We start from the raw sequence: 21,477 nt of genomic DNA on the forward strand, positions 1-21,477 counted from the left end.
GAAGAAGACACAACAAGAAGCCAAGAAAGAAAGAGAGAAGGTGCTGGAGGAACTGATGAAGGAGGGAGAAAAGAAGAAAAAGATAAAGATAAAGGAAGTAGATGTGAAAGGAAACAAGAGCAGTGCAATAAAGGGAAAGAAGACCGAAGGAATGAAGAAAAAGAAAAAGGGGAAAAAAATATAGCAGATAATATCAATTGATGTCTTGTTGTTATGTGGACGTATGTAACTGTGAAAATAATGAGCCTATATGTTGTGTGTGTATTGGTTTGCACACTCATACATACACACATTTTATACTCATGTTGGACCAAAATTTAGGCAATCGTTGAAAATATAGAGATTGTTGTGGGCAATAAAATATCTATGTATCTGTCTATCTTTCTATATATACTGCAAAGATTATGAATATGCAAGTGGTAAAAACAATTATATTTTAACTTTTTGATCCCCACTTGGTACACCTTTCCCTCATTACCAGTCACTCTGAGACACCTTTACTTGTTCTACAGCCACATCCAATCTTTGAACTGGGGAGAAATTGCAAAATGTATTCTTTTTTATCATTAACGTTCTTATAAATGCTTGTAAAGGCCTCATGCATTGGCTCTGGTGCTGCTAATTGTTGGTGTTGCAGTGAAGGGGTTAAGGGACTGGCATGTGTAGGCCTGGTGGCTTCTTGCAGCTTCCTTATTTTCTTTTGTGTGTGTGAGGTGAGGACACAGGACTGTAGGGAGAGGGTAATGCTATGGCTGACTGATGCTTCTACTCACTGATTAGTTGATGTAATATTGTCTTTTGAAATATGCTATAAACTAATATCGCTTTTCTGATTTACTCTTATTTGGCACATCTTTCTTGAATTTCTAACTACTGCGAGACATCTTTGCTTATTCTGCAGCCACTTTCAGACGTTGCAAAATCTACTTTCATTGCCCTTTTTTTCCTGTAGATGCTTATAAAGATTCTGTATGTTGTCTAAAGTTGTGTGAATTTTGCATGTCGTGGTGAAAGGGTCTTCCTTCTGATGCTGGAATATTCACTGAATGGTTGGTGTAATCCTGGCTTGTTTTGAAGTGTGTGGTTAACTTAAACATATTGATCTTCATATTCTTGTCCTATTTTGAAATGTGTGGCAAACTTTAAAATATTGGTCTTCATATTCTTGTCTTGTTTTGAAATGTGTGGCAAACTTAACAACTTCAAATACTGGTCTTCATATTCTTATTTTGAAATGTGAGGCAAACTTTATCATACTGGTGTACATATTCCTGTATTGTTTTGAAATGTGAGGCAAACTTTAACATACTGGTGTACATATTCCTGTCTTGTTTTGAAATATGAGGCAAACTTAACAAACCAACATACTAGTCAACATATTCCTGTGTGACACTCAACATATAACTCTGAAGTTGTCAGGCACTGCAAACAAAACAAATGATGAATGTTTATTTATTTATTTAAAATAACATCACAGCTTACAAGAAAGAACTGGCAGAGTGGAGAGATGGACGAGACAAATGTGGAGGTGGGAGATGAGGGGGAAGATGTGGAGGAGAGCAGGGAGGTGGAGCAAGGCCTGTATTCTGAAAAGTTTTGTTCTCTCATCAGGAACATTTGCACAGGACACAGTGATAGCTGGTTAGACTGTAAGGTTCTCATGAGTGTTTCTCCCAACTGATGACAGAATTATTGTTGACTGCACTGCACTGCTATGCAAAGGAGAAGGGGAGGTGGAGCAAGGCCTGTATTCTGAAATGTTTTGTTCTCTTGTCAGAAACACTCACACAGGACACAGGTTAGTCAGATTGTAAGGTTCTCATGAGTGTTTCTCCCAACTGATGGCACTGAATTCTTGTTCACTCACTGCTATACAAAGTTTTTTTGTTAGTTTCTCAAGACTGTGTTTCCATATTGATGACACAAAATTCAACTCTCATTGCTACAAACTTTTAATGTTAGGCTCTCACGAGTGTTTTTCTGATGATGGCAAAGAATTCCCACTGACTCACTGCTACACAAACATTCCCATATTGACCAGCAGCCCTTAATGGAGTTATTTAAACATTAATCTTGTAGTCTCTCCTTTTCTCTTTATGTATCCGATCACTTCTTGTCTCACTGTACTCTCAACGTTAAAAGCACAACTGTATCGGCAAAAGGGTTAAACTATTACTAAAATCACAAAAAAATACCCTTGAAAATCTAAAAAAAAAAAAAAAAAACCATGACACAACTCACTTATGTCACTGGAATCATGAACACACTTGAAAACCCACAAGACTTTCAATACAGCTCTTTAAAATATCAGTGGAATCATCAAAACTCCTGAAAACCCACAAAACTTTCAATACAGCTCTTTAAAACATCAATGGAATCAAAACTCCTGAAAACCCACAAAACTTATTGATCAATGCAGCTCTTTAAAATACCAGTGGAATCATGAACACACTCTTGAAGACCCCCATGACAACCACTAGAGCCTGGTGAACACAGCCATAAGACACTAAACACTTGAGAATACAGTCCCAGCAGTGGTTGAGGAGTGCATAGATAAAGGTGGGGATGGTGAGGCAGTGTGGAGGAGTAGGTGGAGTAAGGAATAGGAAAGTGGACAAGAGAGAAGGAAGAATATGTAGCAATAGTTATTTGGACAGATGGTGGGGGAGTAATGAAGGAATATTGGAGAGAGGAAGAGAGTGAGTGTTAAGTGAGATGGATGGGAGTAAGATGAGAAATAGAAATGTTAGTGGTAAGGATAATGAGAGATGAGAAACAGAAGGAAAAAAATAAATTAATAGGAAGAATAAGACAGAAAATAATGAGTGATGATATAGTAGTGGTAGTAGTAGTAGTAATAGTAGTAATAGTCCACCAGCCTAACTTGTTCATTCAAACAGCCACAAAACACACGAGTAAAAACCAATGTGTCTGTCTATCTATCTGTCTATCTGTCCGTCTGTCTTGGTCACAGCAGCAAAAATCTTCACATTCTCTAGTTATTTTTTCTCTCTACCTAAAATTATCATCGTTCCCTCCATGCCATTTTGGACGTTCGGCAAGATTACTCAACTCAACCAATTTATATTTTTGTTAGGACTTTGTTTTCTTCTCTGTTCTGAGGTTAGTTAATGCAATGCTTGACAATATTTACAAGGGTGGAGAGGTGGATGGGTGGATGGCAGGCAGTGGAGAGGTGGACAAGCTGCACTGAGAGAGAGAGAGAGAGAGAGAGAGAGAGAGAGAGAGAGAGAGAGAGAGAGAGAGAGAGAGAGAGAGAGAGAGAGAGAGAGAGAGAGAGAGAGACAGGGAGAGGGAGGAGAGGGGGAGGGAGAGGTAAAGAGCAGAATTTGTCAGTCAAACATTCACTGATTGACTGACTAAGTAACTGAATGACTGACTGACTGACTGACTGACTTGCATATGAGTTACTGACTGATGCACACACACACACACACACACACACACACACACACACACACACACACACACATTCCTACACCAAACTGATTAAAAATGATATGAAAACTTGTAGGAAGAGGAGGAAGAAGAAAAAGAACAGGAGGAAGAAGATGAAGAGGAAGAGGAGGAGGTATCATTTGCTTGCCACCACCACCACCACTACTATCACCACCATCACCACCCATCTCTCCATCATTTGTTTATGTACACAAACACACACACACTCAGAAGTGAGTGTGTGTATCTCATACTTAGAATTATGTAAATCCCGTTAAAGAGAGCAAGAGAGAGAGAGAGAGAGAGAGAGAGAGAGAGAGAGAGAGAGAGAGAGAGAGAGAGAGAGAGAGAGAGAGAGAGAGAGAGAGAGAGAGAGAGAGAGAGAGAGAGAGAGAGAGAGAGAGAGAGAGAGAGAGAGAGAGAGAGAGAGAGAGTTCCTAGCAATCATTAAGTCAGTCGGTTGAAACTAAATCATAAAATCTTTCTTACTTTTTCACACACGCAGGCACACACACACACACACACACACACACACACACACACACACACACACACACACACACGGAAAGAATTATGAGTCTGGACAAAAAGGAAGAGATTTAGAAGAGAACCTTAACAACTACTATTTATAAAGAGGTCAACAGGTCACCTCTGAGGAGTATTTACACTGGAGGAGAAGAGGAAGAGAAGGCAGAGGAGGAGGAGGAAGGAAGGAAAGAAGGAAAGGAAGGAACTAAGCTACACAACCTCCTCTTGAATATAAACACAAGCTAAAGATGACAAGAATGGAAAATTGAGATAGAAAAGCTAAGGAAGGAAAGAGAGAAGAGGAGAGGAGTGGGACAGAGCATCACTATTGACGATGGCGTGAATGATGGCCCACTTGACGCAAAGGAACGGAAAATGAGGTGATAAAGAGGGAGGGCAGAAAGAAGAGGTAGGGAAGAAGAAAAGGAGCATTAGTAAGTGGCACGAATGATAGGTCACTTGATGCACAGAGGGAGAGATGGAGGAAAGGAGAGAAAAGAATAAAAGGTGGTAAAGAGGAAGACAGGAGGAAAGAGAAAGGAGAAAGGTGGGACAGTTGCATCAACAAAGCACTCTTCAATGCAACAAAATGAGAGATAGGGAAGGCAAAATAATGAGGAAGACAGGAAAGAGAAGACAGGAGAAAAGAGACAGAAGCATCAATAACAACGCCGCCAATAATACTCCCTCTGACGCAACAGAATAAAAGACAACAGAGTGGGAGACAGGAAGTGAAAGATAAACAAAGTGAACAACAGGAAGCCAAAAATAAAGAGAAACAAGAAAGAGAAAATATGATAAAAGAGAATCGACAGAATCATCAATAACGATGCCATCAACAACACTCCCTTTGACACAGCAGAATAAGAAACGAGTGAAAAACAGGGAGATAAGAAGCAGTAGGTGGGGAAGAAAGAATGGGAGAGAAGAGAAAAGAGTAGACAGAATCATCAATAACGACACCACCAACAACACCACCACCAGGCCGGCACCCGTCGACGCGCTAGGCCAGGTAGATGAAGACGTTGATGTTCTCGTCGTCTCTCTTCATGTATTTGTGTTCAATGAGCCACTCTAACTGCTCCTTAATTAACTTCTTGCTGGGGAGGAACATATTCTTCAGCATCTCCACCAACTCTGTCTGCAGCTGAGCGTTGGAAATCCTTTTACGCATCTTCAGGATCTTCACTATCGCCTCCTGTAAGGGTGAAGGGAGCAGAGGTGAGGGAACGGAGGTGATGGGTGTGTGTGTGTGTGTGTGTGGTGTGTGGACGAGGGGTGATACGGGTTGGTGGGTGATGAGGAGTGGAGGTGAGGAGAGTGTGTGTGTGTGTGTGTGTGTGTGTGTGTGTGTGTGTGTGTGTGTGTGTGCGTGTGTGTGTGTGTATGTGTGACTGTGAGGCTGTGATAGGTGAGGTGAGGGATTTAGGCATATTTAATGACTGTGATAAGGATGAGAGGTGACTGAGATTGTGAGCAGGATAAAGGAGGTGAGGTGAGGGAGCTGTGTATGTTTAATGGTTGTGGGAGGGGTGAGAGGCATGAGGTGTGGAAATGATGGTGAGGTGAGGGGTGAAAGAGGCTATCTATGATGATTGTGGGATTGTGAGAGGAGTGAGGTGAAGTTATCCATACAGGGTGTAACACAAGTTTCTGCGGATACTGCTAGAGATGAAAGTACAAGTTATTCTCAGTGGAAAATGTTCTATATGCATTCTGAGGCAGTGTTTAGCCATGCTGTATAAGGAATTGACTACCCTAACACCTTCATCTGGTCAACTCCAAGCGTCTATACAAGGGGCAGACTGTATAAGGGATTGAACACCTTCTGATACCCTTCTTTATCTGGACACACAATATTCTAAGGTACACAATTCCTTTTACCCAATTTTCCAGGCATCTACACTACAAGGAGTGGGCTGTACAAGGGATTGAACACCCTCTGACACCCTTCCTTAATTGAACACACAATATTCTAAGCTAAGTGACTCCTTATGGCCAACTTCAGACATGTATACAAGGGGCAAGTTGTATAAGGAACTGAACACCTTCTGACACCCTTCCTTGCTTGAACACACAATATTCTAAGCTATGTGACTCCTTCTTATGGCCAACTTCAGGCGTCTATACTACAAGGCAAGCTGTATAAGGAACTGAACACCCTCTGACAGCCTTCCTTACCTGAGTCCGCAGTATCCTAAGCTGCACGATGCCCTCATTGTCCTCCTCCTTGCTCTTCTCTGTGCTAAGCTGCAGGCGTCCAATCAGGTTGACTTTTCCTCTCTTCTGTGGCTTTCCATTCTTGCTGTTGGGAGGGAGAGAGGAAGAGGGAGTGAGGGTGTAATAATGACAGTAAATGGCGTGTTGATATGGCAGTTGTTATGCCAAAAATATACACTGGGTTTCAGGGAAGACTTAACACAAGAAAGAAGTGTGTGTGTGTGTGTGTGTGTGTGTGTGTGTGTGTGTGTGTGTGTGTGTGTGTGTGTGTGTGTGTGTGTGTGTGTGTGTGTGTGTGTTAATCTAGAGAAAGGAACTAACTGGTAAAGTGCAAGTGAGTGTGAGGGCATGTGTGAGTGAGAGAGTGTAAGTGTGTGGGGTGAGTGAGTGAGGGTGTAAGTGAGGAAAAAATGAATAAAAAAAAATAGAAACACACTAAGAGAATAAGATCAAAACCAAGTAAAATCATAAAAAAATGAATGAATAAATAAATAAACAAATAAATAAATAAATAAATAAATAAATAAATAAAAAATAAATAAATATACAGAACCAATAACAAAGTATAAACACTGAAAAAAAAAAAAAAAAAAAAAAAAAAAAACAGAGAGACAAAGAGACAGAAACAGAGAGAGGCAACACAATACTCACATAGGGGCAAATTCCTGGTTGACCCAAAAGAGAGTATTTTCGGTGAACTCTTTAGGCGACGTGACCTCCACTGACATGCTGAGGACCTGTCGCTTCATCTTGGGGAAGGCCACCAGCGACTGTGTGGGGGGAGGGGCATTACTTGAGGCACAGGGAGGTGGATATATAAGGATAGATAGATAAGTTAGTGATTGAAAGCAAGAGAGGTGGAGAGAGAGGAGGATTACTGGACAGACAGACAGACAGACAGACAGGTGATGCTACTGATAAGAAGCAAGACATGAGGGATAAGAATAGAATAGAACAGAATAGAATAGAATAGAAGGAAGGGCATGAGGAAGAAGAGAATAAGCATGATGAGCAAAGGAAGGAAGGAAGGAAGGAAGGAAGGAAGGAAGGAAGGAAGGAAGGAAGGAAGGAAGGAAGGAAGGAAGGAAGGAAGGAAGGAAGGACATGAAGAAGAGAATGAACAAGATAAGCAAAAGAAGGGAGAGAATAAGTATAAATAAAGGAAGGAAGGAAGGAAGGAAGGAAGGAAGGAAGGAAGGAAGGAAGGAAGGAAGGAAGGAAGGAAGGAAGGAAGGAAGGAAGGGAGATAGGCAATGTTTAAAAAAGAAGGAAGGATGGTGTTTCTTTTTCTTCCCTTCCTTCTTTCTTCCCCCTTTATGTTTCTTTCTCCTTCTATTCATTCTTAACAGTTCCATTTTCTTCCCTAGCCTACCAGTTCCTTCTTTCCTTTCTCACCCTTTACTTCTTCTACTCCCTTTTGTTTTCCTTTCTCTTCTTTAACTGTTCAACATCTATTCCTTTCTTCTTCTCTTCCCTTTGTTTCCTATCCTATCCTTTACTGCCCAGCATCTCTTCTACTCTCTTCTTATGTCTTTTCCTTCTCTTCATTCTCTACTACCTCTTTTCCTTCCTTCTCCATTCCCTTTCTGTCTTTTCCCATCAATTACTGTCACTTTTTTCAACCCTACCCTGTCTCTACCCCTCACAAACATCCCATCATTAATTGCCTGTTCTATCAGTCTTACCCCAATCCCTGACACACACACACACACACACACACACACACACACACACACACACACACACACACAAACGCACACACTTACCCACAGCGTACGCCTCAGCTCCGGGTCTGGCAGCTCAGTGGCAAGACGCAGGTTGTCGAAGGATATCTTGTCGTGGGGCCGCTGGTTCCACGCAAACATGACGGCCATTTGAAAGGTGGTGACATCCAAGTCAAACCGCCCCACGTTGTTTGTAAAGGTGATCTGTGGGTGGTGGTGGTGTTAGTGGTGGTGGTGGTGTGTGAGAATAAATGAATAAAACTACAAAAACACAAAGAGAATAAGATCAAAACAAAAAAATCATAGGAAAAAAGAAAGAAGACAACAAAAAGGTGGTGGTGGTTGTTGTTTTGTGTGTTTATTTGTGGTGTAACACAGGCACTGGCCAAGGACAACAAAAAAGAGACATGACAAAAGTAAGAAACAGAAAAAAAGTAAGGAAAAGATACAGAAAGCAACAAAACACACACACACACACACACACACACACACACACACACACACACACACACACACACACACACACACACTGAGAAAAAAAAAAGGAAAGAAACGAAAGATATGCACAAGAAACTGACACAGAAAAGAACAACAACAACAACAACAACAACAACAACAACAACAACACACACACACACACACACACACACACACACATACTGAGAAAAAAAGGAAAGAAATGAAAGATATGCACAAGAAACTGACACAGAAAAGAACAACAACAACAACAACAACAACAACAACACACACACACACACACACACACACACACACACACACACACACACACACACACACACACACATACAACCTCCACCCCTTCCCCAGAACAAACAAACAATCCCAAACCCTCACACAGCACACATACCACACGCACTCAAAATACACACAACTAACCACACACTCCAACCAATCCAACACAGGCGTCTCCCAGTCTCTCACCGTGCCGTTGGACATATGATGGTGCCACTGGAGTTTTCTGCCAGAGTGTTTCTTGCGGTAGAAGTCCTCCACCTCTGGAATGAAGTCCTCAAGCTCCATTGGTAGACTGACGGCCACCCTGTCACTGCCCCTCGCCCACGCTCCAGCATTGAGGATCTTGATATTGAGGTTGTCTGCAGATGTGGGAGGGAATCAGAGGTGCTGGGAGGGTGTGGGAGAGAGTTTGGGTTTTTGGTGGCTTGTCTGTGGCTGTGGAAGAGTGCCTGTGTCTGTGGGGAGTGAGTGAAGGGTGTTGGGAGAGTGTCTGTGGCTGTGCAAGTGAGTGGAGGGTGTTGGGAGGGTGTCTGTGGCTGTGAGGAGTGAGTTAAAGAGCAGTGGATGGTTGGGAGTGTCAGTGAGTGTTTCTGAAGGTTGTCTGTGTGTGTGGGAGTCAGGGATGTTGGAAGCTTGTTTGTGGGTGCTGGAGTGAGTGAGTGGAGTGAGGGGATGTTGGGAGACCATTTGTGGGTGTGGAATGGAGTTACAAGTGGTTTGAGAAGGTTTGTTAGTGTGGGATGGAGTTAGAGGAGGTTAGGGGAGTTGTCTGTGGATCTGTGGGTGCAGGAGACAGTCAGGAGGTGTTGGGAGGTTGTGGGAGTGAGGTAGGGAGTGTTACAGAGACTGGGAGTAAGGTAGAGAGTGTTATGGAGGCAGTGAAGCTGTATCAGGGAGTTACCGTGGGTTAGAGAATGTCTGTTAATGTAAAAAGTTAATCCATTTGTGCAGGAATGAGTGTGTGAATGTTGGTGTGGGAGGGAGTTAAGGACTGCTGGAAGGTACACACACACACACACACACACACACACACACACACACACACACACACACACACACACCTGCCACACTGGACTTGGTAGTGGTGCGAATGGTCTCCTTAAACTGCTGGTTGAGGTCCTCTGACACTTTGATATCCTGAAACATTCGCGCCAGCTTGTTCACGTAATCTGCTGGCATGCCCACCTCTCGCAGCCTGGAGAGAGAGAGAGAGAGAGAGAGAGAGAGAGAGAGAGAGAGAGAGAGAGAGAGAGAGAGAGAGAGAGAGAGAGAGAGAGAGAGAGAGAGAGAGAGAGAGAGAGAGAGAGAGAGAGAGAGAGAGAGAGAGAGAGAGAGAGAGAGAGAGAGAGAGAGAGAGAGAGAGAGAGAGAGAGAGAGAGAGAATTAGGAGGTGGTATTGTTCAGCACTTTATTTTTTTGTCATGACAGTTTTCAAAAGCCACAGCAATAACTAATTATGTTCCCATGAGTGTTTTTTTCCCACTGGTGGCGCTGGTCTTGTCAGGCCTACACGTGGCTGTCCCTGTACCAAACTTACCTGCCTGTTTCCACCTGTCATTCCCATCCATAAGTACATCTAGTCTTTTAAACCTCCATGATGAGTCAACACTAACAAGCTGACTACTGAGTCTATTCCATTCATTCACTACCTAAGAACCAATTCCTTCCTAACTCTTTTTCAACCTTTGACTCATTACCTTATGTTCTACCCTGACTAGTGACCCTGAGAATTTTGCTTGTTATATCCCCAACCTAAGGTTCTTCTATCATCTGTTTATCAACCACAAGAACCAATTCCTTCCTATCTCTTTCTTAAACCTTTCTCAAGCTTGGAACCACTAATCCTTGTTCTATCTTGACTACTGACCCTGAGAATTTTGTTTACATCACCCCTGTTACATCCCCTAACCTAACTTAACTTAACCTAACTTAATCTAACTTAACTTAATCTAACTTAACTTAACCTAACCATAACCTAACTTAACCTAACCGAACTTAACTTAATCTAAAACCCTAATAACTTCATCTGCATCCCATCAAGTTTAACACTTTCTACCATCTCTACTACTACTACAGCACCTACCATTCCACCATGTTCTCCTCCTTCTCCGAGTCGGCTGAGGTGTCCAGGATGAGGCGACGCGTGAGGTGGGCCTTGTGGTACCTCATGAACACATCCTTGTTGCTCACGTACTTCAGGACCAGAAGCTGTGAGAGAGAGAGAGAGAGAGAGAGAGAGAGAGAGAGAGAGAGAGAGAGAGAGAGAGAGAGAGAGAGAGAGAGAGAGAGAGAGAGAGAGAGAGAGAGAGAGAGAGAGAGAGAGAGAGAGAGAGAGAGAGAGAGAGAGAGAGAGAGAGAGAGAGAGAGAGTTATTCTATTATTTTGTCTCTCTAATATCCTTTCTTCTTCCACTAGGGAGTGTCAGGGCTAAGTGTGTGTGTGTGTGTGTGTGTGTGTGTGTGTGTGTGTGTGTGTGTGTGTGTGTGTGTGTGTGTGTGTGTGTGTGTGTGTGTGGATGGATAAATTATTCCTCCCTCCATCTTTATCCTTTTAATCTTTGAATTGTAACTAGCATCTCAGTGGGCCTTTTATTCACTAATTATCACCCTTGGCCAATGCCCCTCTTACATAATAAATAGATAAATAACAATAATAACAATAATAACAATAATAATAATAATAATAATAATAATAATAATAATAATAATAATAATAATAATAATAATAATAACTCACCACATCTTTCAACTTGCTCTCAATTTCATCCGCAGTCAATTTCTTGCTGAGTGGCGTTTTCCTCAGCAGCATGTCACAATAGTTGGCCAGCAGCTCAGGACACTTGGATTCTGGCTGAGTCTTGTTGCCTATTCCTTTCTGCAGTGTGAGGGAGAGTGGGTCAGCTTTGGCTTGGGTCTGGTGTGGTTAAGTTTGAGGTGTGTTTGGTCTGGTCTGGTTTGGTTGTGTTAGATAAAGTTGGTGGTGTGTTTGGTCTGGTTTGGTTAAGTTTAGTAAAATTGGAAGCGCGTTTGGTTTGGTTTGGTTTAGGTTAGTAAAGTTGGTGGTGTGTTTAGTTTGGTTTGGTTAGGTTAAGTTGATGTGTTTGGTCTGGTTTTGTTTTGTTTTGTTTGGTGCTGTGAAGTAAAGATGTTGCTGGTGTCTTTGTGTGTTGTGGCAGAGGTGTGTTAGTCAGATTTGGTTTGGTTTGGTTAAGTAAAGTTGTTGTTCATAAAACTCACTAGAATCTTCAAAACCCAATATAGCTTTCATCAGAGGCTGTTAAACCACTGCCAACTTCAAACAACCATTCAAATTATAACTTGAAAACCCTAATAACTTCATCCATACCCTTTCAAAACCCTAAGACCCCATAAAACTCACTAAAACCACAAAACCTTAAAAACACAACTACCATTACACTGCGTTAAGCTTCCACTAACTTATGACTTGAAAACCCTAATAACATCTACACCCCGTCAAACTACCACAACTACAACTACAACAACTTACCGTCTTACTGGGCAGCTCCAACTTAAAGACCTGAGTATCGTTGACCACCTGTTTGTACGCCTTGTCCCTGGCCGTGAGGAAGTGAGGGTCTTCGTCAAACGCCTCGCTCACCAGACGACTGAAGCGCTGGAACAGGTCAAGCAGTTTCTCCACGTACTGCTCTGAGTCCTGGGAGAGAGAGAGAGTGTGAGAAAGTGTGGTGGTTGAGGTAATGTGTGAAGGTGTGAGGACATTCAATGGTGGTGTTTAAATGCTTTGTTCCTTCACCTACACTGTTTTCAGAGACTGCACAGATTATTAGTTGGGTTCTCAAAGATGTAAAGTCCTTGTTAAACTATTGCTTTATCTATCTATCTATATACCAGGCTGGTAATCCCACATGGGGCAGCTCAGAAAAGGCACCACACTCTCACACTCATTCACACTCTCAGCCCCATTGGCCCCTGATGGGAAAGGAACAGTGTTGTGGACCACCGTACTACACCCCCACGAGCTTAGGTACACCACATCTGGCCACACAAACCCACAGCAAGGCCCCACAGCATACTACCCCTACCCCTTCATACTACTCCAATCCTGAGATCACAGCAGATGCAGGATATATCCACAGCAAGGCTCCACAGCACACACTGGCCAATCCCTGCCCCTTCATAATGACACTGTTCCCTACCTCACACTTACTCCAATCCTAAGACCGCAGCAGATACAGGGTTCTTCCTGTGGAGTGCCCCACACCTTAACCAGGTCCACATACCAATGGGCAGCACCAGCCACACTCTCAACTGCCCCCTGCACCCACCACTGCTGCTCCCCATTCACCTCCGTCACACACACAGCCACTCTTGCTAGGTGCAGTCATTCCCTCTCATTCCCTTCATCTACTTCAGGACTTCCTCTTATCTTGTGGAAATAAATAAGTGAGGAATGATTTAAGGTTGTGGAAATAAATAAATGAGGAGTAATCTTAAGCTTGTAGAGATAAATAAATGAGTAATCTAAGCTTGAGGAAATAAATAAATGAGGCGTAATCTAAGCTTGAGGAAATAAATAAATGGGGAGTAATCTAAGCTTGTGGAAATAAATAAGCAAAGAATAACAATGCTGTGACTCCTGACCACCATCACCACCACCACCACCACCACCAGCATCACCTGAGTTATGGTGTCTGCAGCAGCCACCATGTCCGCCAGGCCGGCCGACACAATGTGCTCCTCCATGGCATCAAGCATTGGCTGGATCCCGTCTGGCACGCGGCTCATCAACTTAAACATCAACTTCAACTCTGCGGAGAAATGAAGCTTTGTTATTATGTATTATTATTATTATTATTATTATTATTATTATTATTATTATTGTTGTTGTTGTTGTTGTTGTTGTTACCTTGGTTTGTTTTGTATTACTATTACTACTGTTACTATTGCTGCTACACTTGCATCTATATATTGTATCTTATTATTTCATTTTCTATTTTCTACTATCATGTTAAGTAAAAAAAAAAACTGTCCATCTATTTATTGTTACCTTATCATTAGTGTTTTAGTTTGTATTACTACTACTACTACTACTACTACTACTACTACTACTACTACTACTACTCTCATTTATCTATTTTATCAATCAATGCATCTATGTATTTACTATCTTATCATTTTACTTTCTACCATTCCCTTCAGTAAAAACTATCTATCTCTTTATCTGTCTATCATTCCCTCAAGTGAGCCTATATCTACTTATCTATCTATTAACCTATCTTATCATTCACTAATCTCCATCCCACACATCCTCTAATCTACATCTACATCTACTGTCAGTGCATTCACTCCCAGCCAGTACGAAAGATCCTCTCATCTCTTACTGTCTGTCTCGTTATTCTTGATCATCTGCGGACACTCGGCAAGGATAGTGTCCCGAAAGGTGGTGACCAGAACCTCCACGCAACACTCGTTTAGCTGCAGAAGGCCCAGGAGGAGCAGGAGCAGGGGAAAAGTTAGATTAGTACCAGATTGCTGGGACTGTACTCTCACATGTTGTATTCTTAAAAGCTTCTGGTCTCTATCCTGTCCACTTTTACAAGGCTCTGGTGGCAGTTGTTGGGGTTTTCAAGGGTGTTTTCATGGTTCCAGTGACAGTTTAGCAGGGTTCAGTGAAAGTAATTGGGGTTTTCAATATTTTGTGTGTGTGTGTGTGTGTGTGTGTGTGTGTGTGTGTGTGTGTGTGTGTGTGTGTGTGTGTGTGTGTGTGTGTGTGTGTGTGTGTGTGTGTGTGTGTGTGTGTGTGTGTGTGTGTGTGTGTGTGTGATTCCAGTGACAGTTTAGCAGGGTTCAGTGAAAGTAATTGGGGTTTTCAAATTTTTTTTTCTTTTTTTTTTTTTTGTGTGTGTGTGTGTGATTCCAGTAACAATTTTGCAGGGTTCAGTTGAAGTTATTGTGGTCTTCAAGGGTGTTTTCATGATTCTAGTGATAGTTTACCACCACAAACACATTCCTAAACCATCACCACAACCATCACCACCACAAACAGTCTTAAACTCCTCACCATCACCACCACCACAACAAAGTCTTAACCCCATCACTGCAACACCAAACAATTAGTGATACTTTACCACCACAAACACTTTTAAATCATCACCACAACTATCACCACCACAAACAATCTTAAACCCCTCACCACCACCACAACAAAGTCTTAACCCCATCACTGCAACACCAAACAATCAGCAGCACCTGAAGTAATGTGTGAAGTCTTTATAAGCATCTAAAAGAAAATAAGTGACAAAAAAAGAATACATTTTTGCAATTTCCTCCCAGCTCAGTGATTGGATGTGGCTGCAGAACAAGTCAAGCTGTGTCCGAGTGATTGGTAACGAGAGAAAGGGGAGCCAAGTGGAAGCTAAGAGAGTTAAACAGTCAACACCACCACTCAAACACTTTTAAAACACCAGCCAAATCCTTTTAACACCACCCAAACTCTTTAAAACACCCTCCAAATCCTTTTAACACCACCCAAACCCTTTATAACACCAGCCAAACCCTTTATAACACCAGCCAAACCCTTTTAACACCAGCCAAACCCTTTATAACACCAGCCAAATCCTTTATAACACCAGCCAAACCCTTTTAACACCACCTAAACCCTTTATAACACCAGCCAAACCCTTTTAACACCACCCAAACCCTTTTTAACACCACCCAAACCCTTTTAACACCATCCAAACCCTTTTAACACCAGCCAAACCCTTTTAACACCAGCCAAATCCTTTATAACACCAGCCAAACCCTTTTAACACCAGCCAAACCCTTTATAACACCACCCAAACCCTTTAACACCAGCCAAACCCTTTTAACACCACCCAAACCCTTTTAACACCACCCAAACCCTTAATAACACCAGCCAAACCACCAGCACCAGCACCACCATGTCTTACGTTCTGCAGGGAGCCACTGAAGGACTCCAGGTACTTCTCCCCCCTCTGCTCCTCCTCCCTCAGCTTCATCTCTGCGTACTTCATGTAGTTTTGCACGCCGTTTGCTTCAAGATACTGTGGTGCCTTGACGCGGTAGAATGCCTTAGTTGCTTCTATGTACGCCTGTGGGTAGGGGATGTGGTGAGGCATGGGTGGAGGGTGCAGTGAATCAGAACATAACATAAGGGAAGAGGTATGATAGAACAGATAGTTGTTATTGTTATTCCTTGTTTGTTTATTGATTGGTTTTAATTTTTCTTGGTCTACCTTCTTCTCTTCATCCTCCTTTCTTTCTCTTCTTCTTCCTCCTGCTGCTCCTCCTATTCCTCTTCCCCCTCCTCTTACTCCCTGTCTTGTCCTTCCCTCTCTTCTTCCTCTTCCTCTTCATGCCCCTCCTACTGTTCCTTCTATTCCTCCTTCTCTTTTTCCTACTCCTACTCATTGTCCTGTCCTTCCTTCTCTTCTTCCTTTTTCTCTTGCTCCTTCTCCTCCTACTGTTCCTCCTATTCCTCCGCCTCTTTTTCCTACTCATCCTCCTCATTCTCTTCTTCCTCCTGCTTTTTTTTTCCTACTCCTTGTCCTCCTCCAGTTCCTCCTATTCCTCTTTTTCTTTTTCCTCCTCCCTGTACCTCCTACTCTTCTTCCTCTTCCTCCTGCTGCTCCTCCTCCTCCTGTCCCTCCTTGTCCTCCTCCTCCTGTCCCTCCTATTCCTCCTCCTTTTTCTCTCTTTTTTTTTTTTTTTATGTAGGAGTGACACTGGCCAAGGGCAACAAAAATCCAATAAAAAAAAAATTCCCACTGAAATGCCAGTTCTGCCGTTCATCCTCCTCTTGTCCCTCTTCCTGATCCTCCTCCTATTCCTCTTTCTCTTTTTCCTCTTGTCCCTCCTATTCCTCCTCCTGTACCTCACCCTCCTCCTCCTCCTCCTCCTGCCACATACCTTCTCAAAATTCTCAGTATAGATTTGCAGTTTGTCGCCTGAGTTTGATGACAGGTTGACGTAAGACTCCCTGACACCAATGACAAGCTGGGAATCGAAAGCCTCTCCGTTCCTTTCCGCATGCACCAACTTCATCGCTGAGTCCTGGAGACGCTGCTTGATGTTACTGAAGATTGACGCGTTCCAGCTGTCCAACATCAACTGTGCGGGAGGGTTATGGGATTAGATGCTGTTTAAAAGGGCCTGGATGGTGTTATATAGTTTGAGTGGTGTTATAAAGGTTTAAGTGGTTTAGAAAGGGTTTGGGTGGTGTTAAAAGGTTTGGATGGTGTTAAAATGGGTCTGAGTGGTGTTAAAATGGGTTTGAGTGGTGTTAAAAGATTTTGCTTGGTGCTTGAAAGGGTTTGGGTTGTGTTAAAAGGTTTGGGTGGTATTTGAAGGGTTTTGATCAGAAAAGATTGATAGAAAAGAAATGATCAGCCTAAAAAGGATTCATCAAAATATTAGAGGCTAAGATGCTGTTAAAAGTGATTGGATTTTACAAGAAATGACTGGACAGCACTGAAAAAGGGATTAGACAAGACTGGAAGTGATAGAAAGGGACTGACATGGTGGAGAAGAGGATAAAAAAAAGGAATTGAATATTTTTACATGGAATTTGATGTCAGTACAATAACTATTTCTACTCCCTGTCTTTTACTCATCTTTCATTTATAATTCCTTCTCCTAATTCTTCTTTCCTTCCTTTATCTACCATTTGCTTCTTTCCACTCTCTATCTCCTTACAACCCTCCACCACCTGTCATTCTCCACCTCTCTCCGGCTCACCTTCCTCACAATGGCGTCGTCGTTCTGCACCTTCTTAGACACAGAGGTGGTGGTTTTGCCTGCCAGGGCGGACTCTAGCTGGTTGAAGGGCAGAGGCAGGTAGCTACACTGCTGGAAGAACTTTCGCCACTCAGTGATGTACGCCTTCAGCAGCGCCTGGTTCTCGTGCTGGTCCAGGACTCTCTGAAGGGAGGAGGCACATGCAGGAGTATTTATAGCTGTCACTGTTGTATGTGTGGAGAAATTATTGTACTTCTGTTATGGTTTGATAATAATGATAAAAAAGAAAAAAAAAGGCATGAGAATGTGGTTTTCATGGAAGGCTGCTCTGTCATACATGTCAGAAAATTGTTGTACTTCTGTTATGGTTTGATAATAATGATAAAAAGGGAAAAAAGGGATGAGAATGTGGTTTTAACAGAAGGCTGTTCTGTTGTACATGTGGGGAATTTGTTGTACTTCTGTTATGGTTTGATATTAATGATAAAACAAGGAAAAAAAGAGATGTGAATGTGGTCTTTTATAGGAGGTCTCTGTTGTACATGTGGAGAAATTGTTGTACTTCTGTTATGGTTTGATATTAATAATGGTGATAATTATAAAAAAGGGAAAAAAGGACAAAAAATTAGATAAATGTATGAAAAGATTAATTAGTATATAAGGAAACAAGAGAAAAAGAGAAGTACATCCATATCTCTCTCTCTCTCTCTCTCTCTCTCTCTCTCTCTCTCTCTCTCTCTCTCTCTCTCTCTCTCTCTCTCTCTCTCTCTCTCTCTCTCTCTCTCTCTCAAAAGAAAGACAAATACATCCACATCTCTCTCTCTCTCTCTCTCTCAGTCACTCACCGCCTGTGCATGGGAGATGAAGTCCAAGATGTCATCCTGCAGGGCCTTCTGTACCTTGGGCGGCCCCTTTTCGTCCCACAGACACACCTTGTGGACGGCCCAGAACAGGTCCTGCCACTCCGACCGGCTCACACACTCCTGCCGCAGCAACTTGAGAACTGTAGGGCGCATGGTGGGCCATTTCTCCTCGAAGGTCACTGTGCCTTTGTCCTGAGGGGGAGGGAGAGGAGGAGGGTGTGGTGAAGACAGTAATACTTTCAAACACTCCTATGATACACCACTACTGCTTTCAAAAGGCTAGAGTTAAAGTTGTATATATTTTAAGGGTGTTTTATTTTAAGGTTCTGGGGATAAATTAAAAAGATTTCTACATTATTCAAGAGAGAAACAGTCTTAAAAACTTAATTAAACATCTCTCTGGTCTTTGAAAATTGTTATAGTGAAGTTGTGCGGGTTTTGAAGTGTGTTTTTAAGGTTCTAGTGAAAGATTAACAAGATTTCTACAATATGAACAGGAGAAACACTCTTGAAAACTTGGCTGATCATCTCTGTGGCCTTGGAAAACAGTGGTGGTGAGGGGGTTGGCTGCTGCTAAATGGGGTTGAATTATAATTGTGTGGGGCTGAAGAAAGAATTTAAAAGGATTAGAATGGATCGAAAACAACTACAATGAAGTGGAAAGAAAAAAAAAAAAAAAAAAAAAACGACAAGATCTGCCTATTCAAAATTATTTTCTTTTTTCTCCTCTTCCTTCTCCTCCTCCTCTTCTTCCTCCTCCTCATCTTCCTTCACTCACCATCCACAAAGATCCCATTTTCTTGTCTTATCTTGAGTATCTTCACTAAGCTGTCTTCCTCTACACACACACACACACACACACACACACACACACACAAATGTACAGTGACAATTTTCTTTTCTTATATTTCTTTTTTATTTATTTTTCAGAGATACGCACACACTATTTTCTTGGCTAGTTTATAGTTAGTTTGTACATGTGCATGCGTGTGTGTGTATCTTTGTATTTTTTCTAAGTTCATGTACACTTTTATTTACTTATTTATTTATTTATTTATTTATTTTATTTATTTTTTTTTCAGTATTTATCTACGTTGTGTGAGTACTTTAACTATACTCTCTCTCTCTCTCTCTCTCTTTCTATTTCCTGTGTATGTATTAACTTGGTAATAAACGCTCATGTGCACTTGTTACATTTATATTTACGTACACAGAACAGAGACAAATAAAAAAAATCTGGTTAGTTATCCAAATATTTCCTTACCAGCAGTAATCATCTAACCTAACCTAACCTTCCCTTACCAGTATTAATCATCTCACCTGCCCTACCTTGGTCTAACCTTGCCTAACCTAACCTTGTCTAGCCTTACCTAACCTTGCCTAGTCTAACCTAACCTAACCTTGTCTAGCTTTACCTAACCTTGCCTAGTCTAACCTAACCTAACCTTGTCTAGCCTTACCTAACCTTGCCTAGTCTAACCTAACCTAACCTTGTCTAGCCTTACCTAACCTTGCCTAGTCTAACCTAACCTAAGCTTGTCTAGCCTTACCTAACCTTGCCTAGTCTAACCTAACCTAACCTTGTCTAGCCTACCTAACCTTGCCTAGCCTTACCTAACCTACTCTAACCTTGCCTAGTCTAACCTAACCTACCCTAACCTTACCTACTCTAACCTAACCTATACTAACCTTGTCTAGCCTAACTAATCTACCCTAACCTTGTCTAACTTAACGTAACCTAACTTTGCCTAGCTTAACTTAACCTAACCAAATCCTCCTTGTCAGAATTATTAACCCAACCTAACCCAACCCTACCTGACCTGACCTAACCTAAAATACACTTTCTAGCACTGGACTCACCCCCCCCTCCCCCATCAGAATTATTAACCTACCCTACCCTTGCACAGCTGACCCTAAATCACCTACCCTAGTGGATACAGCCCCAGTAATCACTACACATCAAAAGTATTCTAGGAAACATTGCGGTAAAAGAATATTATGATAAGAAATTGAAATAAGGTAGTGAAAATATTTAATCCTACGGTAGCGAGTCTCAATGATTACGCAGCCTTAATGAAATCAATCCAGATGACCAGCTGACGCAAAAACCACCAAAAATTCACGATACACACACAAGAATCACTAAGAAATACAAAAACAGAAAATATATTAAGAAAAAATAGTTAATTCATAAGTAACGTGTCTAAATGATCACGCAGCCTTAGAGAAACCAATCCAGATGACCACCTGACACAAACACCACCAAAAATTCACGTTTTACACACACAAAGTCACTGAAAAATATAAAAACTGAGGCGGAGGTGCGAGCGAGGCGAGGGAAGCACACAGACTCATCCCACAGGGGCGCCACAGGGTCAGTAGGGCACGAGGGGCATACAGGTACACTCACAGGCACACAAAGGGACCAACTGCGCCTCTAGGTAACAAAGGGAGACTTTTGGAAGCCAGCCCAGAAAGGTGACAAGAGAGACAAAATATGTAAACAAACAGCCATTTCTCACCTCATGTCTAGTTTACCATGTTCCTCTCATATTATGTGGGTTTTAATTGCATCCCAGGGTAATTTGGGGTGTTAAAGTCACTGGTGCTGAGTTTGGGAGGTGTAGGTATGGTGTACAGGGAGATATTAAGTGTTTTGTGTGTAATACAGAAATGTTACGAACCTTCAACAACGCCGCCATGACATATTATTAACTTCCGTCTTTATTTACCTGTATTTCCACGGATTAATTTATTAATACCTATTTTTTGCATGTATAATAGTCATTTATAATTATAACTTTATTTATTTCTAGCCACAAGTCTAGAAATAATTTAATAAATTATTTTACTTTAGGTGCAGGAGTATAGTTTCTCGTTTGACTCCTCACAAGTCAAGATTCCCCGCTAGATTTGAATCACCAAGAAGCGAAAGGGACCGGAGGGATGAGGAGGAACGCGCGTGCCTATATAATTTCATTGCCAGCGACAGGTCTATATAATTCTCTTTCAAAGGAGGTCTATATAACTCTCACAAAAGGTCTATATAATTCTCTTTTGCAGGTCTATATAATTCTCTTGTAGGTCTATATAATTTTCTTTCACAGATCTATACAATTCTCTTTCACAAGTCTATTTAATTCTCTTTCGCCCTTCTCTTCTCCCTAGTAGAGGTGAGAATGAGAGAAG

At 41.9% G+C, this 21,477-nt stretch overlaps 2 protein-coding genes across 4 annotated transcripts in view; one reads left to right on the plus strand and one right to left on the minus strand.

Moving 5' to 3' along the window:
• LOC135094933 (probable ATP-dependent RNA helicase DDX49) overlaps nucleotides 1-373 on the plus strand; it is a 9,648-nt gene extending 9,275 nt beyond the window's left edge. The window contains 1 exon segment of the mRNA XM_063995447.1: nucleotides 1-373. This exon segment is cut by the window's left edge and continues 39 nt beyond it. Coding sequence (XP_063851517.1) covers nucleotides 1-184 — 184 coding nt within the window. The 3' untranslated portion in view covers nucleotides 185-373.
• A 1,068-nt stretch (nucleotides 374-1,441) lies between these two features.
• LOC135094976 (cullin-5-like) lies at nucleotides 1,442-20,983 on the minus strand. Of its 3 annotated transcripts, XM_063995526.1 has the most exons (17): nucleotides 20,699-20,719; nucleotides 19,067-19,435; nucleotides 18,271-18,480; nucleotides 17,426-17,608; nucleotides 16,598-16,798; nucleotides 15,619-15,780; nucleotides 14,050-14,143; nucleotides 13,346-13,476; nucleotides 12,195-12,362; nucleotides 11,424-11,561; nucleotides 10,771-10,895; nucleotides 9,749-9,882; nucleotides 8,874-9,046; nucleotides 7,974-8,135; nucleotides 6,859-6,977; nucleotides 6,169-6,292; nucleotides 1,442-5,185 (listed from the first exon to the last, which is right to left on the minus strand). In XM_063995526.1, exons 2-17 carry the CDS (start codon nucleotides 19,082-19,084, stop codon nucleotides 4,991-4,993), a joined length of 2,337 nt encoding a protein of 778 aa, XP_063851596.1. In that variant the 5' UTR covers nucleotides 19,085-19,435; nucleotides 20,699-20,719; the 3' UTR covers nucleotides 1,442-4,990. The 3 variants fall into 3 exon arrangements, with proteins under 3 accessions (XP_063851596.1, XP_063851597.1, XP_063851598.1); XM_063995527.1 differs by lacking the exons at nucleotides 19,067-19,435; nucleotides 20,699-20,719 and adding an exon at nucleotides 20,973-20,983; XM_063995528.1 differs by lacking the exons at nucleotides 19,067-19,435; nucleotides 20,699-20,719 and adding an exon at nucleotides 20,811-20,923.
• Between the last annotated feature and the right edge of the window lie 494 nt (nucleotides 20,984-21,477).

Source organism: Scylla paramamosain, chromosome 47, assembly GCF_035594125.1.
Source record: "Scylla paramamosain isolate STU-SP2022 chromosome 47, ASM3559412v1, whole genome shotgun sequence".
NCBI classification, from domain to species: Eukaryota; Metazoa; Arthropoda; class Malacostraca; order Decapoda; family Portunidae; genus Scylla; species Scylla paramamosain.